This window comes from Gallus gallus, chromosome 2 (genome assembly GCF_016699485.2).
Source record: "Gallus gallus isolate bGalGal1 chromosome 2, bGalGal1.mat.broiler.GRCg7b, whole genome shotgun sequence".
Lineage (NCBI taxonomy): Eukaryota > Metazoa > Chordata > Aves > Galliformes > Phasianidae > Gallus > Gallus gallus.
Window position 1 is genome coordinate 120,400,721 of NC_052533.1, and position 24,147 is coordinate 120,424,867.

Genomic DNA, 24,147 nt, shown 5'->3' on the forward strand with positions numbered 1-24,147 from the left:
GTTTGGCCTTTTTTTTTTTTTAATTTACATTAACAACCAGAGAAAATTTACTAACATGCCTTGGAAATGAGAAAACAAATTAAAGCAATGAATAACCTCTATTCCTTAATGCAAATGGAGATAAAATAATGATGCAATATAACAGAGACGAAGACTAATATCTGCAGTAAATATCCTGTACTGTAACTTGGGAATGAGGAACCCTTAATGCTGTTCTGCATGAAGCTGCAGGAAGGAGCACCGCAACAGGAAGCACAGTGCCTCAGATCAACATCCATTTGGGATGAGAAGACTGACGTTCAACTAATATTACCTGAAGAAGTTTAGTTAATCTCCCACACCTAAATGCAAAGGCAAACAGCTAGAAAGATGAGTGAGTAACAAATGAGCAAGAATCGGGTACAACGTGCTCGTTGTCTTTTATTGATCTCACTATTTACATAACCAACCGGAAAGAAACATTTTGTTTCTCTCCCAAGGGAACATTTCATTTGTATAATTTGCTCTGAAGCACAAAGTAGATGTGCTGACACGAGATTTACTCCTTTTGCTTTGTTTGCTTGCTTTCCACGAGCCCTAAAAGCACCGCGTCAGCTTCCAACAAAGTCGTATCAGTCGTCGCACCCAGGAACCGAGATGTGAGTTCAAGATCCAGCAGTCTCAGGCGCACTCGGGATCCTCTCTGATACTTGCTGCAAAGAAAAGAGGAGAGAAAAAAGGTAAGTTTTGTTAAGCAATGGTCTTGCATCTCCTTACAGCTGCTCTCCTGCCCGCAGACTGAAGTAGCAGCCCCATAGCAAACAACACGTTGTAACGGAACTTCAGTCTGAACCATAATGACCATAAAGTCTGAACCAAACTAAAAGAGTGAACTTCTGGTGTGAAGATAAACTGAATGCTGAGTTTCTAAAAAACATCAGTGTTTAGTTTTATGTCTCTTTTACCTTCATGCATACAGTCTTCTTCAAGCCTTACCTGCCACTCAAACTGTTTTCACCAAAAGGAAAGACAAATACCAGACGGAAAAGCTTTACATACTCAGTGACTGAAAAATTAAGTTGATACACATTAATAACTCTATGCAGGAATCTACTGGGACTTACTTGGTAACACTGCAGTCTCTCTTCCTTGATGTAGTCATGCCCATGGAAGAGAAAACACTACCAAATCCCACTGAAGAGCAGTTATTATAAAGGAAATTGCATTTTCTATCAGGATATTTTACTATCTGGTATCACGCACACTATTATCTGCAGGGCAGCACATCATTAAAGGGGAGGACAGGTCATCATTAGGTCAGTGGTGGCAGTGCTATTATCAAGGAAGCGTAATGCCAGATAACTGCAGCTAATATTTCTAGCTTTGGACCTCAGGCAAGAAAACTTCTCGTCACAGTCTCTCTTCTAAAGCTGAATAGCGTCTGCAAGTTTTCTGCTACATAAAAGAAACCCCACAACTATTGCCCTGCCTACAGGGTTGTGTTTTAGTTACTTTTTTTTTCTTCTCCTTTCGTTCGCCCTTTAAGTCACAGAACTACAGAATACCTGAGCTGGAAGGGACCCATAAGGATCACAGAGTCCAACTGTGGGCTCCGCACAGCACCATCCAGAATCCAAACCCTGTATCTGAGATCACTGTCCAAATGCTTCTTGCACTGTGACAGCTCGGGGCGGTGCCCACTGCCCTGTGCAGCCCGTTCCATGCCCACCACCCTCTGGTGCACAACCTGTCCCTAACCCCCACCCGCCCCTCCCCTCACACAGCTCCATGCCGTTCCCTCGGGCCCTGTCGCTGTCACACAGAGCAGAGCTCAGCGCTGCCCCTCCGCTCCACTCAATACACTTGAAATGCCACATACTTTCTTAAAAAACCCGTAAAATTGAAGACATTCATTTGCCCAAAATGTCAGTAAAAACTGCTGTGGTGAAGAGTATGGCACAGCTACCAAAGCCAGAGAACATCTTATGGCGGATATGATCAATTCTATCCCTTTGTCTATTTGCATTTCAAAAGAGAACAGTTTCACAAGCGATGGTAATAATCCATGAAAGCTAACATGTGATATATAGGAATAATAATACAAAGGCAAAGCAAAATGAAAAGACAATGCATAAGACCCGTAAGGATGGAAAGTATCTGCCAGGATTTGCTCGGCTCATTTAAAAGAGAATGTTCCCCAAAGAAGTCAGCATGTTTTGAGAGAAGGTGAAGAAAGAGGAAAGATCCTCACTACTTCCTGCAGCCAATGTCTGAAGAGCCTTAAATGAAGATAGCTGCTGGCTAGTCATTTTTACTACTTGGGAAAATGGGAGAACGCTGTACAAAATTCTCTAGTATTAATCCAAACTACCTTCTTCAACAGCTGCTGGCTAGCTGGGGTGCCTTAGCATCCAACCATCAAGCCACCCTCATCCCTAATGCTATCTATCTTTGGCAGAGATAGGCACACTTTTCATAGAATCACAGAATCATAGAATGGCCTGGGTTGAAAAGGACCACAATGATCACTGAGTTTCAACCTCCCTGCTATGCGCAGGGTCGCCAACCTCCAGACCAGGCTGCCCAGAGTCACATCCAGCCTGGCCTTGAATGCCTCCAGGGATGGGGCATCCATGACCTCCTCAGGCAACCTGTTCCAGTGTGTCACCACCCTCTGTGTGAAAAACTTCTTCCTAATAATATCTAACCTAAACCTCCCCTGAAACTTTTCTGTCTTTATCAATGAGTGTGAGTAGTGGATGAAGCATGAGAGAAGGCAAACAGTCTAGAAATGAAGGAAATTGTATATAGAGTAGAGCCATACAAGATTCACTGAAAACTAGACGGTACATGAAATTATTAAAGCTTGAGCAGCACTACATTCAGAGCCATGAACGACAGCATTCTGTGCTGTTTTTGGAAGATGAAGGATATGTTTCCAACCTACTGAAACTTAATGCTAGAAGTAGTGGGCTTGTGACAAAGACCAGTCATCCCTCTGCCTTTTGCTTTCTCCCTTCTACAGGAAAAGCAGCTCACCAACAGTGTAAAGTAGATGCAGTTGTGAAAACTGTTCAGAGTCCAATGCTGTTCTATGCAATACTGAACTGAATGAGGCTTAGAATGGAACTGGACATCCTCACTATATTTGGCAGTGCAAAGCAAGGAAGATAGTGAGTTATGTATCTCTAACTGGAATACAAAACATTACTTTCATCATTCAACAGTTCCTTTTGGTCTGTTTGCTAGTCTATAGGAGTGTTTCACAGAATAGATGAAATCATTTTCTTCTTATCAAAACTTTAAAAGTGCCATTCAGAATCAGGAAAGCCAATGAGGGAAAGCTGGGCAGAAACCGTACTTCTCAGAATTCATAAATAGATGAGATTTAATAAAACATGTTAAGCACAACATCCCCATTTTAGCATTACGAAAACTTTGCTGTACAGTTTACACAGGACTCTCCTCAAGTCTTCAGACATCAGCTTTGCATATATTTGTAAGGAAAATCCAAGCAACTCTATTTTTGTAAAAAACACTACAATCTGGATAACTTTAATCATGCTAAACTCATCTGTTAAGGAACACTTTCCAGTCACAGCACATCTGATTACAGAGATCCTGAAGAACATCGCTTTAAGAAGCTGACACAACTGCCAATTTGTGTGAACATAAACATTTGGGTTTATGACAGGTGTCCCCTGGAGCTAAAGCACATTAGAATAAACAAGAAGTTGTAGAAAAAATAGAGCAACAAAACTTGCACTGGTGGTCTATCCACCACATTTAGGACAAGATGAAATGATAGGCTGCTCTACGCAGAGTAATCATATTCTATCCACGAAGGTATTTATCCTTAAAGCAGATAAAACTAGACTACATTTAAAGCAGATGCTTTAAGCAGGACCCAGAAACACAGCAGGCATTTCATTATTTTCAGAAACTGTGTCCTCGCAGACACGGAACACCAACGTAAAAGGGAAGAAGCTGTCTACTCCATTCTGCAAAAGGACTGGCTTCATTTCTGAGTAACAGTGCTGGTATTCAAGACCATCCTATCTCATGACCATTGGCAGAACCATTACCCATCTCCCAACCCCCACGTGAGGAGTCTGTGAGGGACGCACCCGTTTTTCTCTACTTCTTAGTGGCAGGTGAAAGTATTAAATTCACTTTGAAGCAAAGAAAGAAAGTTTGCTTGCACATATATATATATGCAAGGCATGGTAATATGCTAAAAAATTCTTTTGCAAGTAGAGTCAAACCCTTCCCTACTTCTGTGTGACTTTTTTATAAAACAGTCATCAGAAGAGAATGACAGAATTGAATTCATGGAGCTAAAGCACATGGGGCAGATATTTCACTCAGACCCCTATATCCTGCAACACTTCTACATGTAACATGCATCCTCATGAGAAAGGATTTATTTTCTCTGCTTCCTCTGAAATGGCACTATCCCAGAGCACAGCTGTTCTCTGAATCCCCTTGCTATCAATTATAGTTTATTGACATCCTAACCACCTAGGAGCAGCTTCTTTTTGAAAACAATAGCCCTATTTTCTTGCACAGACATACTCCAAAATATAAACAGACACTGAGAGCTTAAAGCCAACATATTCTTTTCCACTAATAATCCTTTCCTCACAACAGCTATCATCTTTAACTCTTTGAGAATGCCAGTTGTGGTTGGAGGTACTCCAGCTAGCACCCAGCCTGAGGTGGGAACTCACCATGGCTGGTACCAAGCCATGATCCTGACCCACACCAGCACTGGTAGTGACGTGGGCACCCATTTGAAGCACTCACCAGAAACCTTTGCCTGAAATTAAGCCACGGATCAAAGCGTGCCAAAAAGCTTTCTGTAGTTTGAGCAAGTACTTGCAGGCTTCTCTCCACCTGTTCTGGAGTGGGCAAAATGCTGGGAATAAAGGCACACCTCTCCTCAAGTGTCCATTTACGGAGTATGACTTAAGTTGGAGGTAACTCAAATAATTGTTTCAGTGCTTCTTCTTTAGACTGTCACAGAGAAGACATTTGAGAAGCGAGCAGAAAAACCTTCTTTGAACAGTAAGTCCATGCAACCATACATCACTGACGTATTAAATATGGAAGAGCACTGAGAAAACTTACAGTAGAGCTCTGATAGCACGGCTTACACTCCTTAAAGACACTTTAAAAGCAAATTAAAAAATTGACATTTTTGTCCTCTTATTGCATCAAAACCAGTGTCTTTTCTCTTCTTCTCTGACACTACAGAAGTAGCACAGTGTGTGCTTTCAAACCCAAGCAACATGGCAGCCTCCTTGTGACTAACTACAGTTCTTTCGTGGCCACCTGGTCCTTACCCTAATCCTTTCCCCTTTCCACTGAAGCTTTACATCTCCTAAAATCTTAATAAATTAAAAGAAACATCCCCCAAACCCCACGACTCTTCAGTCAAGACTTTCAGCTTGTAATTTGCACAAAAAAAGTCATTTTAATATGTCCCCTTAAAACATATTTATAAACTGCAATGACAAGAAATAAAAAGATGTATCTTTACACAATGAAATTGAAGGGGGAGGGTATGGCATGGCATGTTTCAGCTCTTGCTAACTTTCAAGAAGGCCGGGGAGGGAAATGTTATTTTTTAATATCAAAGTCATTTCAGGCTACAGCAAAGGAGTTAACTTAGAAAGCAATGAGCATGCGAAAATAAGGAGACTGTAACTGAAAAGTATTTTTTGATCATAATTATACCGTTTGCTACCAGGAAAATGGGAGAGCAGCTTTGCAGGTATGCAATTTCACATGTTGAGGAAGCATCCTCATTACTAAACAGCATCAAGAATTTTATTCAAACACTAAATTATAGGTGCAAACATTAAAGCGTTTTGTTAAAGTATCCAATGTTTAATATTGCGTGTGATCTCAAATTAGCAAGCAGTCCTTTTTCCATTAAAACTGCTCAAGTGATTATTTTAAAGTTCAAAGCAACGTTTTATGCAAAAAAGAATACAGCTGCAGAAATGGTTGAGTCCCACGGGGTCTTCCCTACTATTTCTCATTTGAAAAATGCATGGAATCATAGAATCACAAGGTGGGAAAGGACCTACAAGATCACCTAGTCCAACCGTGCTCCCATTACCCTCGCTACCACAAGCTACTAAACCATACCTCATAGAATCACTGAATTCACTCACAGACATCCTCTGTTCCATGTCACGAAAACACAGGGCTGCAATTTTGAAAGACAAACGGAGGATTTTAGCTTACATTCCTTCTATTTTACTGCTGCTTTTCAATTTCCACTGCTTTCTTTTGCAACGATAAGTAGTGAAATTCAAAGCTAACTGAAACACCTGCGGTGCACTACAACCGTTCTCACCCACCATCCGTTCTTCCACACCAGCCGTCCCACCCCCATCAGCCTGCCTGTGTGAAGGGACGGGAAAACAGCTATTAAACCTGGTTTGATGCTCCTATACTGAGGGCATCATTAAGAGAATTCGATTTTTGTTTGTTTTTAACATTTCCTGACACGTTCCAGCTTTCCAAAAGTGAAATCAAAGGAATCCCTGGATTGCCTTTCTTGCAAAATGTATTTTAAAATGCACTTCGTATCACATCAGAGATGAATGCTGTAACCTTTTCTCTATGGCAAGTGAGGTAGGCTTTGACAAAAGAAACTTGCAAAAGGTGGCTGCTGTCATCTGAGAATGTGTATCAGGTACAGTTATGGTTTCGTGCCATAATTTCTGCCAGTTACTTTGTCAATCTATAACATAAAACGTGTCTTTTAACTTGAGAGGAAACATCACTCCAAAGGAATAGAATTAAAGAAATCTGAGTCTCTCGCTCAGATCATTACATTTTTTCTCCTGTTTAAACTATGTAATGAACTACTTTGATTTAAAAAAAATAACTTATGCTAAAAAAATAAAAGATTCTTATACCGTTTGGCATAATAAATATACTAATTTAGACTACAAGATATTAAAAAGGATAGCTCTTCGTGCTTGTAGGCTCCAGGAGTTCAGCAAACAGCCTAGAAGATGAAAGAAAAAGGAACCCAGGAAAAAGATGCCCATGAAGCATGCTCGAGCAGACACTCTTCTGTCCATCTTTCTGCAACTGATTCCTGCCACAGTTTCTGTTCCTTTCCTTTCCCATGCTGGGGCCTTCTCTTAGGCAAACACTCTTCACGTTCTAAGTCTTCAGCCAAATCATAACCAGTTTCCACGGTTCTGATTTTTGCGTTCCTCTTAATACATGCAGTCTTTATCCTTCTCTTTTCCTACACTCACTGTTGCCCTAATCACATCCTCATCTGATCCCTGTCTCCCCAGGATCTCTGACCAAGTGTTCCCATGTTTCTTCTGTCCTGGGAAGCACTACGAGACATTTTCTCTGCTCCTCTCTTACTTTGCCTCCTCTTCTTCTTCTTCTTACAGTGCTTCTCAGTTTTCTCAGCCAATTCCAGTCCCATTGCAGCAGCAATCCTGATAGGCCTCTCGTAAGGGATTACAAACAGTAGGTTTTGATGAACCAGACAGATGCTGTTTGTTGAAAATTGAAATCAGGCTGCTTTTCCCCCTTACTTTCTGGGTAATGACACAAGCTATGGGAACAATGGCACTGCATTTAAAAACTTGCTCAACCTTGGTGCTCAACCCTCAAGGTTTGCACAGCTCGGAGAAGCTGACACACAGGAAAAACATCGGCAAGCCAGGATAATTCTTGTACTGTCAGCAGGTTTTTGCAGACATATCTTCCAACCCTGCTCCCATTTGAGCTGATAGTAAGTACTTCCCACACCCTTTCTTTGTCTTTTAAAGTCCACTGTCGCTATAAACCAGAACTACTTTCTCTTGGGAGAGGCTCAATAAAAAGATGGGTGAGGAAGCTACAATGGCTTACTGGTGGCAGAGCGCTCACATATCCACACAGATAGAATATGGAGTCACTGAACAGTTGAAAGAGATACCCGAATCTCCAGTTGCATGTGAATCCAACTGTAGAGATGGAAAAGGGGCTAAGGAAGTGGAAAGTTTGGGCAATGGTGGTTTTGGGTTCCCTTCTATGTAGGGAAAATACTCAGAGCAATACTGGGAGGTGAGCGTGGTGTCTGGAGGAGGTGCACGGTGAGGAATACAACTTTGGAGAATTAGAGCAATGTTTTTGGAGAAAACTGGGTTAGTAAGAATTGCTGTGCCTGAGAGAAAACAGAGAAGAAATGGATGGAGCTACCGTTTGGTTCTCCTTAATCAAGCAACTGCGGCCACATGCTGAGGTCCGCTCTTTGCCAAAGGGCTGCTGCAAAGTACCAGCCTCTTCCCTGAACCTCCTTATTCCCATGTCTTGCCCAGCTCTCTTTTTGGCTGTTGGGACCTACATAATAGCACCATCCATAACAACTACCCTCTGGCTTGCTCAGTCACTTTTACCGTTTATTTATGGCAAAAGGCAAGTCACACTTACACAACAGTTGGTCTGTAGGATGCAGGCTGCACAGGCATACACAAGTCACTCAGAGAAGAAGGAATAGAAGATTTTAGCTATGAATGTCTGACAGTATTAACGTCATGGTAAAAGTCTGAGAAAACTGACAGTAGGAAAATGGGATCACGCAGAGAGAAAGTACTGCTCTAACAACAGACTATAAGCCTCACAATTTTCTCTGCACACAAATTATCCTGAAGCATCACGGAGTGTGCAGATCTTGAATGCATACCTGCATTTAAATGCGAGAGAACGCTATGCACATTTCAACACGCTAAGTATCACTTCTTAAAGTTTCAATTACTTGTTAGTGTCCCTTTAATCCGAATGTCTCAGGAACAATCTCGGCTACTTATATTATGAATAAACAATACAAATACAGAACAGATTTTCTGATGAAAAGGAGGTCATGATGCTCCTGTAAAAGGGACATTTTCAGATTCCGTCAGGAACATTTCTCTGCATGCTAACACTTGCATTATTCATTCAAATGGCTTTCACAGTTAATAAAAGCCTATTCAGAGACAACATGAAAATCTTACTGGGGAGTGGCACCTTATAAATACGAATGCTTTGACACTGTCAGTTCAATTTTCAAGAACTGGCAAGGAAGAGTGCGAAGCATGGGGTAAAAACACTTAAAAACCCAGCAGAATGCCACGCAGCTGTCTTTGAGAAGACCCAGTATTTGATGGTTTCTCCTTCTGCTAAAAATAACTACTGTGAGAGAAACAGAGCTGGAGAGGGACAGTTTTGCAAAAGGTATGTTTCAGATTTAAAAATATATATATATATTTCACAAAGCACAGGAAACAGAACAGGCACACATAAAAACATCTGCGAAGAGTGCTGTGGGTCCAAACAGGACTAGTGTGATGTTGGCAAGAGTGAGCACAGACTGCCAGGGCAGCTTTCAGAAATACTAAAAGGAGGAAAAACTTTAAGAAACAGTGGGAAACAAGGTATGACTAGACATAATTAAGACATTAGAAACAACAGAGATCATCGTAAAGCTATGATGCCTGAGGTTAAGGACATACAGACCACATCACTGAATGTAACTATCAAAAGGAACTTAGAAGGTACATCAGAAAGTTAGTTCTGGAGGCAATAAAGAAGTGGACAGCTGGATATGTCAAAAGAAATATGAAGAGAGACACGGAGGGACAACTGGAAGTTGCAAGCTGGAAGCACACAAGGAGAAACCTCCAGGAATGAAACTGTGTCACTGGGTCCAGCATCAAGGTGTGCATTGGGTTCCTGAAACAGAAAGGAGCAGAACAATTCTAAGGGGAAGAAAAAGATATCTTCCCTATCAACCTGATCTGTGTGATCTCAAAGAAAACGACCTAATAAAAAGCAGTCAGGAGCATGAAATTCCAGCTGTTTAAGGAATTATTGGATGATATCCCCTGGGAAGCTGTCCTTGGGGACAAAGGAATGGAGCAGAACATTTAACATGGTCTCTTATGACTTCAGTATCTCAAAATTGGAAAAACGTGGATTTGAATGGTGGACTATTCAGTGGATAAGCTAGGGGGTTGTGGTCAATGGCTCTATGCCCAGGTGGAGGCTGGTGATGAGCAGTGCCTCCCAGGGGTCCATGCCGGGACCAGTGCTCTTCAATACCTTTATCAATGACACAGACGATGCCATCGAGTGCACCCTTGGCAAGTTTGCTGATGACATCAAGCTGAGTGGTGCAGCTGGTACAACAGAAGGAAGGGATGCCATCCAGATGGAATTGGACAGGCTTGAAAAGTGGGGCAACGTGAACCTAATGAGGTTCAGTAAGGCCAAGTGCAAGGTGCTACACCTTTGTCAGGGCAATCCCAGATACAGGAACAGACTGGCAGAAGTATTCATTGAGAGCAGACCTGCAGATAAGGACCTGGGGGTCCTGACGGATGAAATGTTGAACATAAGCCAGCTGTGTACTCTTGCAGCCCAGAAGGCCAGCTGTATCCTGGACTGCATCAAAAGAAGGGTGGCCAGGAAGGCAAGGGAGGTGATTCTCCCTCTCTGCCTTCGTGAGCCCCCACCTGGAACAATGCATTCAGGCCTGGGGCTTCCAGTACAAGAAAAACAAAAAGGTGTTGGAGCAAGTCCACAGGAGGCCCCAAAAAAGGCTAAGGGGACTGGGCTTGTTCATATCGACTCTGGGGAGACTTCACTGCAGCCTTTCAGTGCTTAAAAGGAGCTTATAAACGAGATGGACACTAACTTTCACACGTTCTGATAGTGACAGAACAAGGAAGAATGGTTTTAAACTAAAAGAGGGGAGATTCAGATTAGATATTAAGAAGATATTTTTTACTGAGAGGGCAGTGAGGCACAGGAACAGGCTGCCCAGTGAAGTTGTGGATGTCCCACCTCTGGAGGCATTCAAGGCCTGGTTGGATGGGGCTCTGGGCAGCCTGGTCTAGTGGTTAGCAACCCTATCCATGGCAGGGGGGTTGGAACTCGATGGTCTTTAGTGTCCCTTTAACCCGTGCCAATCTATGATTCTGTGACTCTATGGTACTTTGATTTATGCGCTCTTTGGTGACTGCTTATGTGTCTTCTGGTCAACAAAGAAACACTGATAAATTCTCATTAAGGCGATAACAAACACAAACTGAGAAAACAAGTAACTAAGGAGGTTTTGGGTTTTTGTTGTTTATGTTGTTTTTTAATAGCTGTGGAACAATTAAAGCTCCAAAGAAAAAATAAATCATTTCATCTTTTTCAACAGCAAAGAAACCAAAGACAGATAGTTAAAAATATCTGGGTAAGAAGGAAAAAATAGAGCTTCTGTCATTAGAGGAACAAACTGAGAAGCAAAATAATTAATGGTTTTCACAGAGTCAGATAACCTTATCCTCCGCAGTCTTCTCTCCAAACTCTCTTGGGAAGCAGCCTCCTCAAGGATTTTGAACCCTTCTGAAGTGGAGACAAATGTAATTTTCTCCATCCACCTCATCCGTGTGATCTTTCAACTGCAGCTGTGTAAGCCTACATTTCAAACCAAAACGTACTTATTGTGTTTAGACCTCCCAGCCACAGCAGGTAAAGTCATGGCAAATCTGTGTGTATTTCAGCAACTCCCAAAGAAGAACGGGGTTCTCTGACAGGCTGTAGCAGAAGAAACAATCTGAAATGGCTATTTCCTTTTCTGTGAAAACGAAGGCAAACATTTAATGTTCTTTGCTTCTTATTTTAAGACATTTTCTAACAACTATTATATGGAAGACCCTGAATAGATGTCCTAAAATCAATTTCAAAGAAGGCACATATAGTTTCAGCTCTTTGCACAATTAAACAATTAAGACCTGGAAGTACATCAGCTATACCTGCAGAGTCAGACCACTTTTGTTACTTCATCAAATTAGGCTGTTAAAACAGCTACTCAATGCACCAGCATTGCTGCACATGACTGGGACAAACTCGTGACCATCCAAACCATGCCAACCATACCTTGTGAGCCTGCTTGCCAAGGAGAGAGTGCTATTAGCCGGGCTTGGCTCAAACAATTCACTGCCCACAAAGCTACTTTAATGTACTGTCTCTACTGGGAAAAAAAAAAAACACAGTAATCCAACAATACATTACGATACTTTCCCATCACTGCAGCAGTTCCCACCACAGGCAACACTTTGTCTCCAACAAAGAAGCCTCACATTCTGCGCCTGCAAAAAAACCTATCCATACTGTAGGGATGCCAAGAGGAACATCTGTGTGCTCAGAACTACACAAAACTGGCTTTTTGTGTGCGTGTGCCCGTGTGAAAGAGCCGGGGGTGGGAGCGCGCAGACAATAGCTCGTGTGACTGCCTGGTAAGGAAATGCTCTTTCATTCCCTTCCTCCCTCCTTTAATTTATTTTTTAATCTGAACAAGGGAGTCAAACAGCCGCTGCAGCTATCAACTACTTCTCCAAGCCTAAGGAAAAGGGTTAAGTTTTTCCCACATTACTGGTTTGAGCTTGGACTTACTTTCACCATAAAGGATTTCTTTAAATGCTAAGCATATAATCTGAGGATTCTGGGTCTAATTTTCCATTTAGCTCTAATTATTACAGCTGTAACACATACTTATTAAATGCTCAAGTACAGACAGTAAAATGTCTCCCACGATATCTCTGTCTCCCATAACATCCTTGTAGGTAAGCTTAGGAAGAAGTCTGGGATAAATGAGTGGAAAGTGAGGTGGACTGAGAACTGGATGGCTGGCAAAACTCAGAGGGCTGTGATCAGGGAACAGGTCTGGTTGGAGGCCTCTAACTAGTAGTGTTCCCCACGGGTTGGTACCAGATCCAGTCTTGTTCAACATCTTCATCAATGACATGGATGGAGGGATAGAGTCCACCCTCAGAAGGTTTGCTAATGATACGAAGCTGGGAGGAATGTCTGATATCCAGCAAGACCTGGTCAGGCTGGAGAGCTGGGCAGAGAGGAAGCTAATGAGGTACAACAAGGGCAAGTGCAGAGTCCTATATTTGGGGAGGAATAACCACATGCATCAGTACAGGTTAGGGGGATGACCTGCTGGGGAGGAGCTCTGCAGAGAAGGACCTGGGTGTCGTGGTAGACAACAGGTTGGCCATGAGCCAGCAGTGTGCCCTTGTGGTCAAGAAGGCCAATGATATCCTGCAGTGCAATAAAAACAGTATGACCAGTAGATTAAGGGAGGTGATGCTGACCCTCTAATTTGCCATGGTGAGGGCACATCTGGAGCACTGTGTCCAGTTCTGGGCTCCTCAGTTCAAAAAAGGGAAATTCTAAGGAGTCCAGCAGAGTGCCACAAAGATGATTAAGGGCCTGGAGCATCTCCCTTATGAATAAAGGCTGTGAGACCTGGGACTGCTCAGCCTGGAGAAGACTGAGGGAGGATCCTTATCAATGCTTATGAGTATCTAATAGGTGGGAAGCAAGTGGATGTGGCCAGGCTCTACAGGGATGCCCAGTGACAGAACAAGGGGCAATGGGCACAAAATGGAACACAGGGAGTTCCATACAAATTTGAGGAAAGACTTCTTTACTGTGAAGGTGACAGAGCATGGGAACAAGCTGCTCAGATAGGTTATGGAGTCTCCTTCCCTGGAGACAGCCAAAACTCACCTGGATACTTTCCTGTGCTACTACTGTAGGGAACCTACTTTAGCAGAGGAGCTGAACTAGATGAACTCCAGAGGTCCCTTCCAATCCGTACGTTTCTGTGATTCAGTAATATGGATGCCTTTGATGGCTTTGATCATGAATAGAAACAGTGAAATTTAGAAAGAAGAAATAATCAAAGACAACAAAACATATAAATAGTGTTGCCTTTCTGAATGGGGGGGGGGTCAGTCATTTGGGGTGCAGTGCAAGAGAACGCGAGCTAGGAAACGGCACCATCAAGAAATAAAAGTTGTAAAGCAATGGAAAGCCCAGTGCAAAGACCATCACTTAGAAGAGAGCATCTGTATTTTGTTTCAATTCAGATCTACCTCATCAGCCATTTAAATGATCCAATGATTATTTACTGATGGACTGAAATTGGGGGTTGAAACTAGACGGGGGTTGAAACTAGATGATCATTGTGGTCCTTTTCAACCCAGGCCATTCTATGATAAATATACTGTTTTATTCCTCACTTTAAAAGCATCCCCCAGTGGTGAGGACTTTTGAAGCAGTAACATTTAAATATGTTCAAGTTCCAGGCTAGGTATGAAAACCAGAAGAAACTCTTTCTCTGGAGCTATGGTTACTAATGCCATATCCTCCTCTGCTTCCTGCCTGCGTGGCGCAATCCCAGAGCTCAACAGATATCAGTAACTCTGCCTGTTTCATGCCTCACCTTTAATGCCAGCATTGTCTCCAAAACCGGGAGCAAGTGGCCCAGGGAATCAATTAGCAGTGACTTATCTGTTTCCCTAAATATTTGTAACTCTTTAACCAAGGGTCTGAAATTACATCTCTCCCTTTGGGGAAAACGGAGACAGGAGATGTAAATCTGGAGCGGTGCTCAGCCTTTCAGTCAGCCCCCAGAGTGCTCACTGGGCTGGGAATGTGCTCAGGCATGAAACCAGTGCATGTGTGATGGGGCCCAGTGACAGTGTGGAACTACTCAGGTGTCCCCTCTGCGCAGTCTCCAGCAGTTGAGAGATCCTGTAGGTTGGAATAAAATGCATACCTCCACCACAAACACCTTGTAAAAGAGGTGAGTGCAAAGAAGGAAGTACAAACTAGGGCTTGTTTAGATCAACACAATTAAACGTGTGAATGCCCCACTCACATTGTGGATACCCCATTCCTGGATGCATTCAAGGCCAGGCTGGATGTGGCTCCGGGCAGCCTGACCTACTGGTTGGCGACCCTGCACATAGCAATGGAGTTGGAACGAGATGATCATTGTGGTCCTTTTCAATCCAGGCCATTCTATGATTCTATGATAAAGTCAGAGCGTTTACTTTTTCGCACTACTGTGCAGAAGAAAAATGTTTGACCTCTTCTATGCATGAATACAAACTGCCAGAGAAGAATACAAATAATTTAGTATGATCTCTGCAGATATACAATGGATTTTAATTCCCATTTTGCAGTTTTGAGTGAAACCAATTGATTAAAATAGCTATGAGAACAAGGTAAAAGTGGTTGAAGCTAGTCAAGTGTGAGGAATACACACACTTTTTAGGGAATTTTCCACTTTTTCTCATTGTTATTGCCATACCTCCAACCTAATTTGACAGTGTGACTGTGCTGGGCTTTGAGGAAATATGCACACAAACACCAAATCCTGCAGTATTTCCCCCCAGCACCCCCCAGCCCATATCCTGACCTACTGGAGTGGAAAAAGAACGCCACAAAATGCTGTCTCTTTTCTCTCTCTGTACATTTTGCAGCCAATCCTTTATAATACACAACGAATATTCAAACCCTGTATCACAATCTTAATTCATCGCTGCAGTTCCTCTGTAGTGCCCTCAATTCCTGACCCGTAAGTCCTATTGCCAAACTGTTTGCTACCTAACAAAGTGAAAGTCCACATCTTTGTATGGCGCAGTTCTGCAAGGTCTGCACTTGATCCATCAGAAATTATTTTCACTGCAGCTCTGAAAATTTTCCCCAGGTTATGTACAAAATCACAGGAACAGAATTAAAGCCCGTCCACTAATTTTCTTTTCTCTGCCAAACATACCCACTTCTGAAAAAAACACCTGGAGCGTGTCCAGAGAAGGGCAACAAAGCTGGTGAGGGGTCTGGAGCACAGGCCTTATGGAGAGCAGCTGAAGGAGCTGGGATTGTTCAGTCTGGAGAAGAGGAGGCGCAGGGGAGACCTTACTGCTCTCTATAACTACCTGAAGGGAGGTTGTAGTGAGCTGGGGGTCAGCCTCTTCTCTTGTGTAACCAGTGATAGGACTAGAGGGAATGGCTTCAAGCTGCGCCAGGGAAGATTCAGGCTGGACGTTAGGAAATACTACTTCTCTGAAAGGGTGGTCAGGCACTGGAATGGGCTGCCCAGAGAGGTGGTGGAGTCATCGACCCTGGAGGTGTTCAAGGAACATTTGGATGTTGTGTTGAGGGACATGGTTTAGTGAGAACCATTGGTGATGGGTGGATGGTTGGACTGGGTGATCCCGTGGGTCTTTTCCAACCTTGGTGATTCTATGATTCTGTAATCTAAAAGACACTTCAATAATCCAACAATTTCACTTTTCTGGAAAGGAAAACGTTCTGCAGCAAACAGAAACTGAATGTTTCGTTCTGTATTTTCATCTTAAATTTACAACAAACGACTTTTGTATTTCCATCGGTTTTGAAGTTTTTCAAGAATAGAGAGCTAGAAAAATCCTGCCAGTGGATTCCTGCAGACTCAGAGCGGAGGCACACATGAACAGAGCAGAGTATTGGAAATATTTCCAATGAGGCTCAAGCACATTCACCCGTTACCCTTCCATATGCTCGTCTAGGTCACACACCCCTTTGTTTTCCAATCTTATCTTTCAGTCTCTTTCTTTATCCAACTTGCCCTGAAAACCTGCTTATCACCCTGGCACTCCCAGGCGTTGCTCTACAGAGCTGCCGTGGAGGCTGCACACTGGCTTTGCAGTGGGGCATTACGCAACTGCACTGAAGGAGAGGGCTGCATACACCTGTAGTCTTATTTTTGTTCTGCCCTGGAAGAAATGGGGATCTTGAAGCCTATGAAGCCAGGACTGCCTCAGTGTACTCAACCAGCATAAATCCGAGCTGCTAAATGTGACCCTTCTCCCACCTGCTCCTGGGGCCATCCCCATGACAGTACAAGCTCTCTGACTGCCAACCAGGTCAGGGAACTGGATCCGTGTGATAGCTAACCAAAGCAAAAAAATAAGGTCAGTTTTCTTCTGCACCAGCTCCCTGACACAGCTCTGAATGCAGCTGCACAAGGGAGGCGGCAGTGCCAGCAGTTGAGGACAATGCCAGCAGCATCCTACCTGCTTCTGCTCACAGCTGGAGACAATGCCATAAAAGGGCTTTAGACTCCTCTGCCTCCCTTCCCACTACTGAATGAAATCAAGAAGAATCAGGTGGAGAATAGGGGAAAGGACAACATGCTGTGCTGGTCTGTCATACTGGCAGGATTCTTTACAGCAAATGAAATCAATAGAGAATTTGTGATTTAGAAGCCTAGAATAAAAAGGATACGTGAAATGTTAGAAACCAGCCTTGCAGTAAAGGTAGCTTTTGGTTTAAAAGCCAACTTTTTCCTAAAGATTCAGTAATATTAACAAAACAAAGAATTGTTTTGTCTCAATTGATGTTCAGATCAACCTGCTCATTGAAAAGGGAGCTGCTTATCACTCTGACCTATCCAAGAATTCAGAGCTTGTGCTTGTATTTGCTAGCAGAAGTGGCAGAGATCTCAAGATTGCTGCTGTAGCTTTTACTTCTTAATCTTTTCTTTCTCGTTCAAGAATTTCAGCTCCTACTATTGCTTACATTCTCCTGGAATATGGTGAGACACGATTAATCACGATAACAAAATCCTATCTAATTTGTGATTAAAACTAATTGTGGTACAGTATTTCTTTTCTATCATCTTATAAGGTGCCTTGCAGCTTTCCCACAGTATCGAGTTCCCAGTATAAGCACACACACGCGGAGTGCCTAGGTGACAACTCATTCCAACCTAAACCACTTTTTCAAACAAACTTCTCCAAACAATGTATTATCTACATTTTAAATGGGGGGTGAAACTCTACCACTCTCTCCATAAAAAGGACAGGAGGCTCATTGTGCTCAACAAAAGGTTTAAGGAAAGTATTGACCGTACCAGCAGTCTGTAATACTCTGGGGTGGAAAGAATCACGTTAGAAATTTTCTCACACTGAGAAAAGGAAAAAGCTACCCAGAAGTGATTTTGTCTATTAACGAGTCGATCCTGTTGCAATACTTTAGTAACTCCAAATAAAAGCATTTACGTACTCATTTTAATTGTGCCTGCAATAAAAATGCTTCTGAAGCTCACGGTGTTGGTTATAACAAGAAGGAATGATGCGTGTACAGACAAAAATAGGCATTCAGTCACCCATCCATATTCAAAGAGGTCAAATTAATTTTCACTTATGCTTGGGAATAAACTCAGATTACCCAGGTGATAATACACCCACGTAGACCAGAGCATGGTTTAGCAGCAGGAAAGCAGGAACAGGCTGATATTGTTACAGGACCGATGTTCAGTATCTGCCCAGCAGTTCAGCACCTGCAGAACCGGAATGTTGTCAATCTAACAGCTCCTTTAAGCCCTCTGGACTCATACCATTGTGCATTCTGCCTCAGACACCTCCCACATCGCTCCACTCTACCACTGTCCATAGCTTGGGAGTTAAACCAAGCATCAGAAGAAACCCAGACAAAAGTGGGTTGCTTGAGTGGAAGTTATTTAACCCCAGCACTGATGGTTGTGTACAACTAACACAGAAAGAAAGTTACTTCAGTTCAAAAGCCAGTACTTATTCTGCTCCGTAAGTCTTCAATGGACATATGCATATATTTTAATTAATGTTCCTTTCACAGCATATGATCCATTTGTTTAGCTTTTCACCTACAGGAAGAACAGGTGAAGACAAATCACCCCGATAATACGATGTGACAAAATAGTTAGGAGTAATTAACTGAGCCTTACAATTTCACTTTTTTGCTCAGGAATTCTTTTAATACGTGAAAAGTCAAGCTATTTATTTAGCTTACAGGAGTTTATCAACATCATACCGTATTTACCACTAACACAGCAAAAAATTGCAAGAATGATGGCTTTGCTTTATTGACTACACTGTCAGACAGCAGTTCAGCTACAACTACAATTAGTGCTAGATATAATTTGGAAATCCCTAGCAGGGGACTCAGACCGTTTGTGCCTTGGGCTTGCTCAAACAAGAGCAACGTTTGAGGACAATAGAATCCCAGAATCACAGGGGCTGGAAGGCATCTCAAGAGATCATCAAGTCCAACCCCCCTGCTAAAGTATGTTCCCTACAATAGGTCGCACAGGTAGGCATCCAGATGGGTCTCGAATATCTCCATAGAAGGAGACTCCACAACCTCTCTGGAAAACTACGAAGCTATAACTTGTATACTCATTCTGCAATGAACAAACTTTTTTCCTTGGAGCATAGTGAGAGAATCAAGAAATTAGGAGGAGAGAAGCAAAGAAGACACATCATGAGGTTATTTGTTGTTAAATAGAGCAAGAGCATGGTGAGCCAGAAAATGTGTATTTTCTCAAGCTACAGCTTAGCAAAGCTTGTTACTAACTTGTTTTGGAGATGATATGATATGATTGATCGCCTCAGCTTTTTCCACTGATTACCGAGCAAATGGAAAGGAATGAGAGCCAAGAAAACACAAATGAAACTGAGGGAACAGAATCAATTCCAGGTTATATCAATATTTCACTCAAATGCTTCCCATCTTGCTCCTAATTATTTCACAGTCATTTACAAAAGAAGTTGAGCAGATTATTTTGAAACTGAGCTAATGAACACTTCTCAGCTATCCGGGTCACTTAGAAGAAAACACAAATTCTTGGAAAAAAAGATGGTATGTTATATCCTGTAAATACTATTTACCCTGTACAACTATTTGTTTGGGGAATTTTGAAGTGATTACTGGCACCTGTTCTACTGGAAAGCTGGATTTTCTGCTTTCTTTAAAGTGTCTCAAAAAGAAGGAGGTCTCCAGTCCCACCTTTCACACTAAAGAAGGTCACCCCAGACAAATATTTACCTGCCTTGTTTTTAAGAAACTTCCATGCAGGAAAGGGCTTTTTAGACAGCCCCAAGGTAAGCCTTCTCAGAGTTTCACCATCATAACAGTTGAGTTTGTTTACTTAACATCTAAGATAATTGTCTAAGCTAATTGTCTAAACAAAGCCAACTCTTTTTTGTTCTTCCTCCATCAAAGATGAACAGATATGACAAACCTTCTGTGTACTGGAAACATTTCAAATACACACATGAAATATTTCTGTCTTGAAATCTTTTTGATAAATACAAGTATCTTAGATATCAACACTTCCTCTAATATTTGGTTAATTCTGATACTTATGACATGAAGGAAAGCTGTACAAAAGCTAAGGCGGCAAAAACTAACTTCCAAAGCTAAAGATGAAATTTAAGATTCTCCAACATTGCCAATTCCGTTCCTTTGAAATACACAGGAATTTGACTCAACATCGCTGGTTTTACTGCTACAGGATCCACATCACTGAGCAGAAAACAGACTAGCTTTTCTTAATCCCAGTTCAGTTTCTAATCCCCTTCTTCCGCCGAGGAAAGCAGCAATATTACTAGCTGTTACTCCTGGCCCCAGCAGAAACCACCCCGTGCAAACTCTGTTATCCAACACAGAAATTATATTTGTTTCACAGAATCACCAAGGTTGGAAAAGACCCACGGGATCACCCAGTCCAACCATCCACCCATCACCAATAGTTCTCACTAAACCATGTCCCTCAACACAACATCCAAACGTTCCTTGAACACCTCCAGGGTCAGTGACTCCACCACCTCTATGGGCAGCCCATTCCAGTGCCCATTCCAGTTTCCCTCAGAATAAGATTAATGACTAAGATTGATAAAGGGACTGTGAAATGCAAATCATTCTTATTCGGTCCAGGAGAAATAAAACAAAAAACATCTAGAAATCTGTTTCTTCCTGGCTTGCTATCCATCCTCCTGCCCCAGGCTGTAGGACAAACATTTCTGCTGTCAGAGCTCAGCTCACCTTTGGTCTGGGAGAACAACAGCAGAGACCAAGGGGCACTGAAAGTGCTGGGCATTCTTGGGGATGAGCAGTGCTAAGAAAACCTGGCCAGAAGGACCCAATAAATCCCTATGTGTGTCCAAACACCATCTCAGCCCAGCCTAAGGGGTTTATCTAGAATTGGTATCAGACACCTCCCTACCTTTTCAGATTTCAAGGCTTTGCCCTGAAGCAGGGCAGGACAACAACTCCCCAAAAAACACCCAAAGCAATGTATTTCTGGAAACATTTGAGATATTTCTACAGTACAGAAAGTAGAACGAATAAATAGCAGACTCAAGGAAAAACAATGATGGATAATTCAATTCCAAGCATTCAAAATTTGACAGAATTTTGACAGACCAGAAACAGCAGGTATAACATAAAGCATAAGGAAGGCTTACTTAGGCAACATCACCATCACTTTTGCCTACATACTATACACAGATGTATTTATTTAATAATTGCTTGCTAATAATGAACTTCACTGCAGAATCGCTTTGCTATGGGAACAACTGCTCCACATCAAAAGAGCCTAATTTGTACATCAAAGTAGAAATTATGTTCAATCATAATGCCAGATGATGTTTCTTTGAATTGCCACCTAAAAACAGCCCAGGACAAACTTAACTTTTGGCCTGAAGACTTTTGAAAGGAGAATAAATCTTCATTACAGACAGAGAAATGAAAGAACAACTTTCACTCCGCATATTACAAATATCATCAGAAAGAGGGGAAACTAATTTTAACCATGCAGTGTGAGGAGGTGGGCGTGAAAAAGACAACTCCTTCTTATACATACTCCAAAGCTTCTCAGCAAGATCAAAGGAAGGCATGCCACATTTTCCAAGAGGTGTTTGCTTACATTCCTGGAGCAGCTTATGGTGCACGGGCCTCCTGGTCTCACGGAGAGACGCACTTCCATCAACACTGAGATTCTGTCAGACTCTCCTATGTACTCCTGAAATATCTTCCCTATTCCACAAGCCTTACATTGACGCTTGTGGTAAACTCAAGATGTCCACATTATTCTAGCACTGAAGTCTGATCTGCCTGCTCACAATGGAATACTAAATAACTTCCTGCTTGCCTCTTCTCTGCTGCTTTCCCCTTTCAAGAACAACTTTGGTGTTTCCCTGTTGAATTCTTCTACTTCGTTCAGCACTGGCCACAAGGTCTGAATTAGCTTAGTGGCGGGCCCTGTGTAATTTACTGACGATGGCATGGCTTTATGTCACACACAGCACTTCCAGGCTTTCCCTAAATCCCCATTCTTCTGAGCATTGTGCAACTTGAGAGTTTCACAGGAGGAAGTTCCATATGGACAAGGCCTTCCAAAAATGATATGCTAGTGGTGAACAGAGCAAATATAGAAGAAAGCACAAAGCGTAATGCAAGCTTTCATTCTTTTTCTGTAAGTAAGGGCAGAAGAGAAAGCTCCAAGTTCAAATCCGTGTAGGTCATTAAAGCCTGCAGGCATGTATCTAACAAATAGCCAAGTTAAAAGCACAGGTGGCAATGATCTACTTTCCATTTCATCTCTACATGTATGCAAACTCCAAAAGAAGTTCAAACTTTCGTGAACAGATTATAATTGTAAAGTGAAAAAATAATGCTAAAAGATCTTAAATTGACTAGAAATCTTCAACTGAATTGGTTAAAATTAAGCAACAAAACCATTTCTGATTATTAAAAAAAATCAAGTCACACAGTCACTTTGTCAACAATGTACACTCATAAAGTGCAGAGGTAAAAATGGTAGAGAACTTCAATGTACTCAATTACTTCCATTAATTGTTTATACTTCCTAATGAAATCAAAGTTTTGCAGCCCGAAGCAATTTAGCTGAGAGATGAAAAAGCAGGCTGTACCCTCCTTGCTTCTAAGTCCCTCTGCTCTTATTAGCTGCTGCTCGTAGGAAACACCCTTCCTCCAGCTGTAAGGACGGTCGAGCAGCTGCCTTCACAAGCAATGCCAACTCTACATATTCATACATAAAAGCAGCTGCCTGCCTGCCCATGCAGCTGAAGGAGAAGTGCTGGAGGCACAAGCCAGTGTCTAATGCTGGCACTAATTGCAAAGGCAGCTGCTTGACTCATACAGCTGCAGGAAGAGAGCTAGGTATCAAAGTGAGAGGAGAAATGTAAGATGGAATGGCTGAAGCTATGGAATCCTAATTCCCAGAATTTATAAGAGATGCCTGCATCCTTAATCTGTGATCCTTGGCTGCCCATTTGTGAACTAGGGATAAATATGTCTATCCTAAAAAATGAATTCAGTGGTGACTGTGAAGCATATCAGGATAATGATATCATACTGATACCAAGAAGAAAAAGGGAATTCTATCTTCGCAAACTATCCAAAGAACAGGAAAATATAATGAGCAATAAGGGGGATAAATGTTACGGCATAGCTGTTCATTACAAAAATACCATTCATTCTATGCACTAAACAACATTAAAGACTTAATAAATTTAAGATGAAAATAAAGCATGGATAGGTAACCTAAGCACTCATCAATTTCTGAGTGCTAGGTAGATTTTGAAAACAGTTATAAGGAATGATAGGGATCTTTCCCCTATGGTTAATTTCAGGAACATAGTTGTGCATGAGAAAGGAGTGCACATATGCACAGCACATACATACCAGAGAAATGTACCTTGGCTTCTCTTTTGTGACTCAGTGGGCATATGTAGCAGTCTGTACTTCCCTGCATTACATAAAAACTGTAGGCAGTTCTTCATACCAGTTTTGGAAAAAGCCACCTCCACAGATACTCTGCAGCTGATGACAAACATTGAACAGGTTACATCCTCTTCAGCTGGTAAAGAAATTGCACAAAATTCCAGGCACCACAGGCCTTCATATCCCATTCCTTGCTGAAAGGGCAACTACAGGGCTAAGGGAACACGCAGAACTGGAAGTGATGAATAAATGGGAAGAGATGCACAGAACTAAAAGAGATGGAGATGTCTCAGAATCACAGGAGCTTTGTTGGAGAGGATTTCAAATACACAAGGGAGGGACAAAGCACGGGACAAGCATCAGAACGGGGAGCAAATTTAGTGGCAGAAGGAGTGAGGAGCTTTGTAAAGCTCTTCCAGTACAGTGCCACCTGGTAACTTTGGGTGTCATTTCCAGAGTCCAGGGGGCTCCTCTCAGCTACGTGAGGCAGTGACTCAAAGATGGGCATCTCCAGTGCCGGTTGGAGCCAGCACCGCACTGGTAGGTCCTCACGCAGTTGGGCACTTCTGCACCAGGATCACAGTGTGCTCTTCAGTGCAACACTGAGATCCGCTGTTCTCCAACCAGAATATCTCAACTTCAGCTATCTGAGGGTGAGATATCCCACCTTCCTGCCATTCTGGCTTACCTTCTGAACAAGTATCCGGGAAAAGAAAGAACAACTTCTGCCACTCAGAAATGAACATCTCCATTCTCAAC

The 24,147-nt window shown here is 42.3% G+C and overlaps 1 protein-coding gene across 3 annotated transcripts in view; it reads right to left on the reverse strand.

Moving 5' to 3' along the window:
- Positions 1–395: 395 nt before the first annotated feature.
- TPD52 (tumor protein D52) overlaps positions 396–24,147 on the reverse strand; it is a 119,071-nt gene continuing 95,319 nt past the window's right edge. For 2 of the 3 annotated variants that reach the window (XM_046926560.1, XM_040686931.2), the window contains one exon: positions 396–692. In XM_046926560.1, the coding sequence (XP_046782516.1) occupies positions 539–692 (154 nt within the window). In that variant the 3' untranslated portion in view covers positions 396–538. Of the gene's footprint in view, positions 693–6,135; positions 6,197–24,147 lie in introns of all 3 variants that reach the window. The other variant, XM_040686932.2, reaches the window with a different exon arrangement.